The sequence below is a fragment of the Sceloporus undulatus genome, chromosome 3 (assembly GCF_019175285.1).
Source record: "Sceloporus undulatus isolate JIND9_A2432 ecotype Alabama chromosome 3, SceUnd_v1.1, whole genome shotgun sequence".
Taxonomy (NCBI): domain Eukaryota; kingdom Metazoa; phylum Chordata; class Lepidosauria; order Squamata; family Phrynosomatidae; genus Sceloporus; species Sceloporus undulatus.
Genome location: NC_056524.1, coordinates 125,023,069 through 125,035,197, shown reverse-complemented (window position 1 = coordinate 125,035,197; position 12,129 = coordinate 125,023,069). Strand labels below are relative to the sequence as shown.

At 41.2% G+C, this 12,129-nt stretch overlaps 1 protein-coding gene across 1 annotated transcript in view; it reads right to left on the bottom strand.

Annotated features, from left to right (window-relative positions):
- DNAJC3 (DnaJ heat shock protein family (Hsp40) member C3) overlaps positions 1-12,129 on the bottom strand; it is a 45,885-nt gene that overhangs the window by 2,389 nt on the left and 31,367 nt on the right. The window contains 9 exon segments of the mRNA XM_042459125.1: positions 2-75; positions 1,527-1,541; positions 1,543-1,581; positions 1,583-1,646; positions 5,507-5,515; positions 6,069-6,189; positions 6,401-6,506; positions 10,840-10,959; positions 11,532-11,713. Of these exon segments, the coding sequence (XP_042315059.1) occupies positions 2-75; positions 1,527-1,541; positions 1,543-1,581; positions 1,583-1,646; positions 5,507-5,515; positions 6,069-6,189; positions 6,401-6,506; positions 10,840-10,959; positions 11,532-11,713 (730 nt within the window).

The window sequence follows — 12,129 nt, the reverse complement described above, 5'->3', positions numbered from 1 at the left end:
TCTTCATCTGGAAATATCAGGTGCCACGGCATTGCAAGTCCTATAAGCCTTACGATTTCCTGTTTTCTGGCATTCCTGCAAAAATCACAGAATTTGCAAGTGAACTCTCCAGAAATTTCATGCCAAGAAAGGCTTCCCCCCCCCCACCACAACTCCCCAAAGGAACAAACTGGCAAAGATTGAAGAGCTCTAATATCTTACCTGAGAAACAGCCTACAGAGCCAAGCAGTCCTCTCCCCCCCCCCCACAGCTGGTTTGAAGCCCCTTGGGGCAGCACCCCAAAAATAATTTTTAATGACTTGCAAAGTGAATTTTCACGTCAAGAAAAAGGATGACAATGAGGATTTTGCTAGAAATTTGGCACTATACCACTGGGAAGGCTGGGATATTTAGGTCCAAGAGAGGACCATTCTTTAAAAAGTAACTTAAAGACATGCTGGTGACAGGGGGCTATCTTTGCACCTTCCTGAAGAACCTTTGCTGCTATTTCACAGAATAGCCACAAATCAAACCCTCTCCCATTTTCATCTTCTTAAGATGGAGTTTGCACGAGAAACACTATCTTTTTTGGAGACCATGCCAAGCAAACACTTACCTTCATCTCATTGCCTTCTGACTACATAATTTTGTCACCCTCCAGCTTATTCCTACAGAGTTGGTCTCTGTGACACTAGTTGGGCTCTTTGCTTAGTATTTCATTTATCCTGTAGCTATTGAGGCTCCTTGGTGCTACAAGTTCCAAGTGATTTGCTCCTATTCAAGATTAACTGGCCTTAGCATGCAGTGTAACTAGTGGGAAGCCAGCACTTATCTTGTTTATGGATGGATGGCAGGATATGGCAGTAATTCTTCAATTTTATTTAGTTTATCACAGTACCTTTGACATTTTTGACACCTACGATGTCTTTTAAATTATATCCCTGCAAAAATGTATTAACCAATGGTGGGCAGATCCATATGCCTTTGCTGTTGCTAAAAGGCTCACACCCTAGGCTGGAAAATTAATGCTTGCCATCCATCATTCAACCATCAAAAGAGATTAATGCTTACCCATGCATTCACTGATTTACAAAAGTTTCAACAGAAATGTAGTTTTGGACACAGACACCTTATCAATGTATATGCCAAGTTCAGGTTCTATGCATTCTTACCCCCTACTTTTCTTTTCCCTTTAATTTTTACATTCTAATTTAAAAATCAAAATTAATTGCACAAGTTTCCTATCTCAGATTTATTACAAGGATAAAAATAAGTAGATAAATAGGTACCACTTCAGTGGGAAGGTAACCACATTTGGTGCAGTCATGCTGGCCACATGACCACCAGAGCAGTCCTTGGACAATGATGGCTCTTTGGCTTAGAAACAGAGATGAACACTGCCCTCTAAAGTCGATTATGATAGACCAGTCCATCTCAAGGGACTACTACCTTTACCTTATAAAATAAGAGTTTGTGGATGGCTATCCTGGAGATAGGATACAAATGTGACAAATAATGCACAAACTTGTTGATTTTCAGGTGCTCACCTTTTAACACCTAAATTTGTAGTAATCCTCTTCTCGAGACTGCTTGAGCACCCTGCGCTTTCTCTAGGTCATCGAGAAGCTGTTGGTCATTTTCACTGTGCTTCTTGGCAGTTTCATAACCTTAATAGCTATCAGAAAGACAACAAACATAGCACACTATGGTTACCTTACAAGGAGTCCATTTTCAGCAGAGGGATCAATTTCAAATTTACTTAATTACTGTTCATCTCAGTCCATGAGCCGAGAAGTGGTTGGTCTATTAAGTCCAATACCATCTCTTGAGCTCTCAAAGCCATCTCTAGAGGAAGAGAGCGCTTTCAGCCTGCTATCTTCTGATCCCTTTGGAAGTTAAAAATGTAGAACAGGCAGTAGGGGCTGAAAACTGCTGCCCCTCCTACTGTAACTGAAGACGCTTGGCAATTAACCTGGAACCTTGTGAATGGATTCAACCTTGGCCTTCCGGATCTCTATGCTTTCTATGCCAGTATTCAAGCATGCTGGACTCTTGAAAGAGTACTTGCAATTTTCTCATCCTGATGACATATCACACACCACAAAACATATGAGAAATTGATCAAGTGCTGATTGGTTTCCGGGGGGGGGGGGCGATGAAAAAAAATAGTAATAATTTACCTCAACATTTCCCCACAGAAAACTATTGTGTAGCTTTGTGTATAAATGTTTGTTTTTGAACAAAAGGAAGGGGGGGGGGGGGTTGGCAAAGAATGATTTTTTTCCCTAAACAAAAATCCCAAAGAGCAAAATAAAATAATAAAAAATGCACAAAACCCCTTATAATCTTGCTCAGCAGGGAGAAAATATATGAACTGACTCACTGCTGCATGTGAGAACAAAATAACCAAGTTACATCTATATCATGTTTCAAGTTTAGTACCAAAAAGGTAAGAATTTTAGAATCTGTCAGTATCTTGAGTACAAGACCAGAGCTTTACAGACAGACCCAAATCCACATGGGGGTTGTGTGTGTGTGTGTGTGCAATGGGCCCAGGTCACCCAGTAAACAGGGATATGAGCCACGCTTAGCCCTTTTATTGTACGATTGTCCGCCACTAATAAACACTATGCTTCTGTTTCCATTTCTGTGCCCTTCACCAAGACCTGCTTTGCATTTACAACACAAAACATCTTTTTTTCTGGTTTCTCTGTTTCTAATTTTGGAATGTCTCATTATGGATCTCAAGACTTTCAGCTTTCCTAAGTAAGACAAAGTATTTCCATCTGATTATCCTCCAACAGCTGCTCTCTCTCAGTAGGCATTACATTTATCTTTTTGTTGTTTCTGGGCATGCCAGCAGGAGGTAGTGACCAATTTATATCAGTTAAGACACTCAGTGCCTATGTGTAACTCCTTTCTGAAGCTGAACTTTACAAAAAAGAAAGAAAGAAAGTACTTCTGATGTCCCTGTGATTTAGGACATCTATCTGCCAACCAACCCAGCACAAATCTGACTTCTCTTTCATTCCCACTAGTCAGCCTACTGTGATGTGGCACTGAAGTGCTTTGACTTTGCTTTTAAAATATTTTTGGGCCACTCACTTAGAAAGCCAGCAAGGGGTGGCTGTTCAAACCCATCATACGTACTTAGTGGCTACATCTGAGTTGCCAAGAAAACCTCCTGAGATGTTTCCATCCCGCAGCTTTAGTGCCCTCATAATATTAACCGCTGGACAATCTCATCTATCCCTTTAAAGCACATATTAATAATCACATAATGAATGAATGCCTGCTGAAAGGATTCCTTTTTCTATTTATTGCCTATGGTGACTGCAATACACTTTAACTAGGGAAGTGAAGCTTCTAGTGTGCAGATTATGCGTCGCTTTGCCCGTTAATGGCAAAGTGAAAGCAACTCTCATAAAGAGGTTAGAAAGACTGTTGGGGGTAAGCCTGGCTCATATCCCTGCTCACTGGGTGACCTGGGCCACTCTCCATCTCCCATCCTAAACTAGTTCACAGGGTTGTGGTGAAGATAAAAGTGGGGGTTGGGATTGCAAAAGAACTCTGGTTTTCTCAGATGGGGTGAAAATGAAACACTACCAGTACCAATTATGTCTGTGTATCTTTGTCATCATGATCATGACCTAAGATTTCCTATGTCCCTTTCCTTCCTCTCTCTCTCACACACACCTTGAAGTTCAGGACCTATCCAACTGCCCCTCACTGAATGCCAGAATGGAACTAGTTCTTTGTCCCAGACATATTTTTTACATAAAATCATCTCAGGTTCTCCTTCCATGTGTCTCTTTCAAATGCAGAACTTTCCATTACTGGCACTACACACATTAACAGATCCACTTTCATCTATAAGAGACTGAAAGGCAAGGATTCCTGCTGCTCAGAAAGACGCACCTTCTCAGAAAGCTATTTTTGCAAATGGCATCCCACAAATCCACAGCCGCGCCACCCAGTTCCCAGTGCCCTCATGAATGGCTGTGAACATTTTTACTCAGATATCATAATAAAAAGCACAACAGACCTCCCTTCAAACCAGTTAGCTCAACCATTACAATACTGACCCCCACACATACTTTATAATCTTCTCTACATATAACTACAGTACATCCACATTTCTTTGTTCTTACCATTATCATAACACATATCTTTTCAGGGTCAGAGAAGACCCTTGAGAAAAGCCGAGCATTTTCACCATGATGGAAGCCAATTCCTTTGACTTTCCCCTTTTGCCCTTAAGCATTGGTAGGTGATTTCACAAGTCAGAATGTTAATTATTGAACGATCTACAGACCAAGGAGAGTGCAACCATCCTTTCCCTTCAAATTTTGCATTCAAAACTAAAACCACAATGCTTACAGCCATAAACAGCAATGGGAAAAAAGTGCAACCCCGTCCAAATACCATCAGTCACAACACAAGGCTTGTTAGAACATAAAGGCAGCTCACAACAACAGATCCAAGTAGTAAAATCTAAATTGGCACATTAATTTTGATCTAGACCTGTGGTCTCACTTCATTCTGTACCATCATAAAAAGCTACCCATCCATATTCTGCTTAACTAGCCAAGGTTTTCATACTATTCAGCTCTTCACTTTATATTCAAATGCCAGGGCAGAGCTATAGCTATAGGGGGTGGAGAGTGGAATGAGGGCACTGACTTTCCAAATGAGAATTTTGTCCCCACAATGACATGTGTCCATCATCCCCCAAATTTCTAGCACTGCAGAGAATGAACCATTGAAACTGGGGCTCTCATTATTAGCTGTGTGCCCTGGATAACTTTGCCTTCCCCTTTCATTTGGATATCAAAATCGTCAACCAAAGTTACTGCATTTGGAGATGGAAGGAAATTTTTACTGGGCAGGGGACCATGCCTTCATTGTGTGCCTTCTACACTCATGTGTATGGATGTTCCACTTAACATTAAGTTCTGGGGCTATTATACCCACCTCCAGTCTTTCAGCTAGTATGCATTCATGAAACTAACATGATCTCTTTTGCTGTCCGAAATGCTAGCAGTGAACGGTAAACAATTTGGAACCCTCTTGGACTTACAAGCCTACAAATTATAACCATACAAAGGGGAAAATATTGTTTCTCATAGCCCTACATCCCAGACACACAGCACACATATAGATACACAAAACCTAGTCACTTGTTAAAGGCTATAGCCTACCAAGGATAGAAAGCGTGTGGCCCTCAACATGTTGGAATGCAGCCCTTATTGGACCTCACTCTTTACTGGTCCAATTGCAGTCCAGAAGCATTTGGAATGGTCACCTGTTTCATAGCCATGCTTTAAGCCAATCGCTCAGTGTACAATATATTATTAAATATCCTATACAGATGTGATCTTCCAATTTAAATTAAATCCCAGGAGTAAAATTCTGGAAGTGGGTGGAGCCAACAAATGTAATTCCTTCCAGAAGAGCTTACTTATGACACCACTTTATCTACCTGGAAGTAAGACTCACTGAATTCCTTAGGATTCCTCTGGCTAGCACTTCACTGCTTATAAGAATACTGTAGCATCCTACAATCTAACCCACAAATTCAAGCGCAACCTGCAAATCATGTCTCCAGAGAAGTAAGCCCCAATCTGGCTGGCAAGAGAGACTCATAATGGTGACTTTAACTGCCTCCCCAGCACAAAATCACTGCACATCACCCAAGTTTGGTCATGTACTAATGAAATCTTCAACAGGGAAAACTTCAGCCACAATCAAGCAAGAAACTAAGAAGGTGCAAGAATAGATCAAGAAAGGAAGAGACCCAAAGAATCTTGAAGGACCTTAGCAAACAACAGAGAGGAAGAAAGAGTTTTCATGAGAACTGATGAACATTGGTGGGAGAGGAAAGGAAGATCACAAAGATGACAGAAAGAAGCCAGAAAGCTTTCAAAGAGCACATGGTTCATATGTTGGCTATATCAAGTCAAAGTGGGCCAGAGGTTAATGCAAGAGGATTAGGAAGCAAAGGGCAGATAGATTGCTTCACCCTTGAGATTTCTCAGTAAAACTGAACCCCCACAAAAAAGTGTTGCCTTTTGTCTGTAAAATTTTACCTTCCTCATACAGCTCTTCAAGCAAGTATGCTTCAGCTCTGCTTTTCAAAGCATTCACGTTATCTGGTTCCAGCTTCAAAACTTCTGTGCAAAGTTTGATAGCTTCTGTTGACTGCTGGCTCTGGCAAAACAGGAAAGAAGTAATGAAGTCAGTATTTGCTTTGGCCTAAACTCACCTACTAATCCTCACTGAAGCAGATCCACTGGATCAGTGGGATTTACCTAAGTTCTGGCGAACCAGAAAAAAGGCTTGCTCCTTTACTTGGGGCTAGAATTGGGTTCAGGCCTTTCTTTGCACTCATTTTCCACAAAAGGTCAACTTATATGTTTACCTTTGAAAGGCAGTAGCATACTCTCTCTTTGGCTCGTGTGGTGTAAACAGGAACTTGAGTCTCTGTTTTCATCACTGTCTCGTATTTATCCATGGCATCTTGGTACCTTTTTACAGTAGGAAGAAAAAATCAACGGAGTAAGAGCCAGTATGGTGTAACGGTTTGACTGCTGGACTATGATTCTGGAGACCAGGGTTCGAATCCCCGCTCAGCCATGGAAATCTACTGGTTGACCTGAGGCAAGTCACACTTTCCCAGCCTCAGAGGGAGGCAAAGGCAAATCTCTTCTGAATAAATCTTGTCACCAAAACCCTATGATAGGATCGCCTTTCGGTTGCTGTAAGTTGGAAATTATTTGAAAGTACACAGCAACAGCAATAGTTCTAGACAACAGCCTCTCATGGCATCAGTGTTTTAGATGAGCAAGAAAATGTTTTAAAATCTCGCTGCTTCCCATTTTTAGAATAGTGAAAACTGTGAATACCCCCTGCTTGAAAAAGAAGATGCATGTTAGAGAAGAAACAAACTCATTTCAAGACTTTCACCTAGTTTTCATTATGTTAGTAAATCTGTATCTGGGCTAGGTCTCTTCTGATTGAGGATGGGTATCATCTTTCACAAGCAAAAAGTAAAATGTATAATTTTCAAGAATAAAAAATAAATTTGTCAGAGAGAAGGCAAGAAAGAAGCCATGAACCGCCCGCTTCTCAGTACTGTCAGCATAATCAGCTTTTATTTCCACAGTAAACCATCTTCAAAATTGCTTGTATCATTAGCATCTACATCAGGATGAGCAAAACACACCATAATATTTTGTGATTTTTTTGGGCTATGTGGCCATGTTCTAGAAGAGTTTATTCCTGACATTTCACCACCATCTGTGGCTGGCATCTTCAGAGAATGCTGCTTCCCATTTTTGAATAGCAGCTGCTGGATTTTGACAGCAAGTACAGTGGCAGCAAATGAGGAGCTAGAAAGAGCAAAGACAGAAGCAGTGCAGCTCGGGGGATAGAGCAGTATCCCAGGTAATCCAGTGCCATCTTTGCAGGCTGAACAATAAAAGCAACAGCATAGTGGAGTCTGCAGTGCTGCTCAAGTGCAATCCAACTGGCTCCCAGAGCACTGCACAGCCACATGGCTATAATCACATTTTCCCTGCAATAAAGGAGAGTCTCAACAAGTGCAACACCCCTGAAATGAAAAGTGCTTCTCGTAGGGAAAATATAAGTACCCCAACAGCGGTGGCTTTAAACCTTTGTTCAAACTGCACAGAAATACTGGCCATGCTATCTGGGGAATTCTAGGAGTCACAGCTTCAAAAGGTAGTACTTCCAAGCTCTAGTACTGCAATACTGTATTCACAGAGTTTATAAGCAGGACATGTACATATATCTGAAACATGCATATCACTAGTGAGCCTCTCGTTCACGAACTACAGAAGCAATGACAAAACTGTGGCTCTGAAATACAATCCATTTTTTCCTGGAGAAATTACAGCAGTCCTATTAAAAATAACCAAGGGATGGTAATGTTTGCTTGAAATTATTTTGACATGAATTCAAAAGGGGGAAAAATTTCTAACAGTGAGAGAGAGATCAGCCTCATTTAAACATTGTATCTCTCTTTTTTTTTTTTTTTGTATTTAATGACCAAGCAATTCTAAGGTGCATATATTCTTTAACTGCATAAAAGGCTCACTTTATTTTAGAATGTAACCACCTTTGAGAAGGTTGAATTGCACCACAAAATTCAGTTTTGACTCCTGATTACTGTCTGCATAATGGAGTGCCTTGCCCCAGCATCTTAAGAATGCTACAGAAGTTTCCAGTAGCTATCAGTGCTTAACATATATTGCTCTTCCTCATAGCAAAGCTTAGGGATTTGTCTCAACAACTGTAAGCACACCTAAAATGAAGGAGTTATGTTTGTTAATCAGCTATCACCTCCACAGTGCCCAGAGCCAGCCACACAAACTATGCACATAGAACAGAATATAATCAAGCTCCCAAAAAGAACAGACACAAAGGCCAAGTTAGAACCAGAAATGGCTTCATTTGTCCAGTTCATTCGTGGATATGTGTGTCTAAATCTCACAGTTTAGTCCTATGTGAATGCCCTCTGTGGTTCATTTAAGTCCCCAAAGGCTTTTTTCCTCAACTGGAAGAAACCCAGAAATCTGCCATGTTGATGAAAAGAGGCCTCTTCTTGGTCTGAATCAGACCAGGAGGGGCAAAAATGGGGCATAATTGCCCTTCAGGCCCACTACAAAGCATTTGGGGGTATAATTATTGCAGCAAAATTTGGGAAGCTCACCTTTCCCACTCCTGGTTCAAAAAAAATAACAGTTATTGCATGGAGAAACAAACAAAACAGGTTGAAATTAAACTAGGGAATGGATGCTTCAAATCTACTCTACACAGCTGCATGGAAGGGGGAAGGAGCACACAAACTGAAGCTTGCCAAGCCTCATTTGTGTAGCACTAAACTATAGCACAGTGTTGCAGCCAGGTCATAGTCTGAGCCGATTTTGCTCCCAAGTTGTGGAACTGCTCTTTCCTTTGTTGTGTGTCGCTTACGGAGTGCCATGACATTTGGAATGCATGGTGTGCACATCATATGTCAAGCCTTGTAATGCTTTGGTTTGATCTCATTTTCTTCCACCCCCATTCCCAGGCCCTAACAATCTGATGAAGATTTATTTATGAGCAGCTGCAGTATTTTATTTTCAAATGTGCTGTGATCTCCACATTTAAACGCTGAGACATTAAAATACTGTTTTAAATAAGAGATGGCATTTAGTGCTAAAACTAACAGCCCTGACACTTTAATTTACTGGGGAGATAAATAACTACATAATGCTTTTCATACAGGCCAACCAGTAAACCTCTCTAATTACTCACAAAGCCAATCGATTTCCTTTTTGTATTTATCAGCAACTGGACTGATAACTAAAGCTTTGATTCCCTTTGCCATTTCTGCAGCACTGCAAGTTGCCAGCTTCCCAGCACCTCTGCTTTCTGTCCATATATAACAATAGGAATCACACAATGCCTGCAATATGTAAGATTTGGCCCTAAGTCATTGCCCTTAAAAGAAGGAGATTCACCAGCCCTGCTGAACAACTGGTTGCTTTTTTCCACATTCTACCTCACCAGTTGCCTTTTGCGTGAAATATTTTTAGACAGAAAATCTGGGGTAGTGACAGTCTTTCACTGATAGTAGGTAAAGCTCCTTGCTGAGGTAAAAGGTAAAGTAAAGGTAGTCCCTTGACATGAATGTCATCATAACCAAGTGGAGGGGGAGGTGCTCATCTCCGTTTCTAATCCAAATAGCCAGCGTTGCCCAAGGACTACTCTGATGGTCATGTGGCCAGCATGACTCCACCAAAAGCTATTACCTTCCCACTGAGAAGTGGTACCTATTTATCTACTTGTATTTGCATGCTTTCAAACTGCTAGGTTGGCAGAAGCTGGGACTAGTGACAGGAACTCACCCAATCATGCAGCATCCGGACCTCGAACTGCCAACCTGCTGATCTTGCAATCAACAGCGTCAGCATCTTAACCACGTGAACCACTGCAATTGATTTTAAGAAAATCTTTGAATGAATAATAATCAAGCCGTTTAGAAGAAGTGGCCCAGGGTGGTGATGTAGTGGTGTTCAATACAGTCCTTGGGATTCTCACCAAACCCTAAAGGACCTGGGAGACACACTGAGGGGAGGATTATGGTGAGCTATAATTTCTTGTAAATGTTTCTGCTTTAAGATTGCACCCTTCTGCAGCCATCACATTGCATTTCCTAAGATTCTCCATTATTGGCTGTGCTTATCCATTCAGGCCAGGCTTTGCTTCACCTAGATCTCCCATGAATCTGTTCTCCTGTGCTGGCCATGGATCAATAAAACAACTAAGAAAACAATAAAGCTACTAAGAAGGCAATGTAGGAGCCAAGTCTACATAAAATAATGTTCAAGAGCAAAAGTAGGGAAAGGGAGCGAGTGCCCTTTCACACTACACAATTATAGCACAATGATTCTACTTTAACTGCCATGACAACAGCCTGTGGAATCCCAGAACTTGTGATTTAAATGGGGGGGGGGTACTTACAACGCTCAACCAGGAGCTCCTCTGGTGCCTCTGATCAAACTGTGAACCCCAGGATTCCATAGGATGCAGCCAGGGCAGTTAAGTAGGAATCATAGTGCTAGAACTCTGCGGTGTGAAAGGGCCACAGGTAGACAGAAAACAGCCCACACAAATGTGTAAGGCATGGCTTTATTTACTGTTCAGATTTGACTCAGACAAAAAACCATGGCAGATCACAGATGTTAGTTTCTGCTCTCACTCAGGAATAGGCATCTCAGAGTAACACTCCCTTATTCAACTCAAAAATCAAAAGGTTGCCTATCACTCCAAAAAGCACAGTTAACCCCTTACCTGCCCTCCCGGATGAAGTCTTCTGCTGAAACAATCTGTTTATTGAGCTTCTTAACTCGTTTGTAGTGAGAAAAACACTCTTTGTGGTCTTGGTCAAGTTTCAGACATTCACGCACTTCACTTTTCACACAGGAAAGAAAAACAAGGAGGAATGTCAGTCTGGTTCTTTGGACAGGGCACTAGACTTAAGGGGCCTAACTGCAGACCTTACTTGGCATGTGCTGTCTGTGTGCACTTTGGCACAAATGCAAAATCACATTCCAGTTCATCTCAGAACAGGGGACAATACTCAGGTGATGTAAAAAATAAATTCAAATAGTAATAAAGCTTTTGTACAACAGAAGTGCTATGCTAGAGAGACTTTCTGATGAAATACCTACATAAGAAAAGGGAACCGTCCAATTAAAAAGATTGTATGTAGAGCACTGTGTAAATTTACAGCGCTTTATAAAGGTTAACAATCATAAGAAAACGAACCAACCCTGTTCTCTACAGCTTATGGGAGAAGACATTTCTTGTCTCTGTTTTTCTTAAGGTATGCTTACACATGCATGAGGTGTAGAGCTCCCCACCTTTTCTCTCTAGCTTTTGTGTACAGGCACATCCTGAATATCTATTACGCCTTCACCAAACTGATTTGAAAATTTGCCGCAAAAAGGGACTTTATAAAACCCTTACAGATGTAACATTACCTCAGAGACAGTTCATGGTCCCCAAGCTGATAGTATATACTGCTGATTTTATAGAATGCTTCAGTATTGTCACTCTTCAATTTGGCAGCAGCTTTTAAGTCACTAATGGCTTTCCCTGGTTCTCCTTCTTTGATATAGCAATCAGCTCGAAGTTCCCGCAGCTCTGCATCCCAAACACAAACCTTGAGGAACCAAAATGAAAGCAAGACTGGTCCAAAACTTTTTCTTTTACATACATACATACATTAAAAATAAGGTAGTATACACACTGCTTAATGTTTCCTCCTAGTCTTAGGGAGTGTACTCTCTGTACATACGTTATTAGAGATATTAACATTTCGGACAAAGCAGGAATGGGTGGCCCTCCAAATATTGTGCAACTCCCAAAGCTCTAGCCAGACCAGTCAATGGTGAGGGCTCATGGGAGTTGCAGCCTAACAAGATCTGGAGGGCTACATGTTCCCCAGCCATGCTGTAAAGCATATGACAGGCAGATTTGTAGAACAGTACCTATAGATTACAGTTTCATAGATTATTAGAACCTGTTTGGCAGTACTAGGACTTTTGCCTAAAATAGCAAAAAACCTTCTAATTTTTA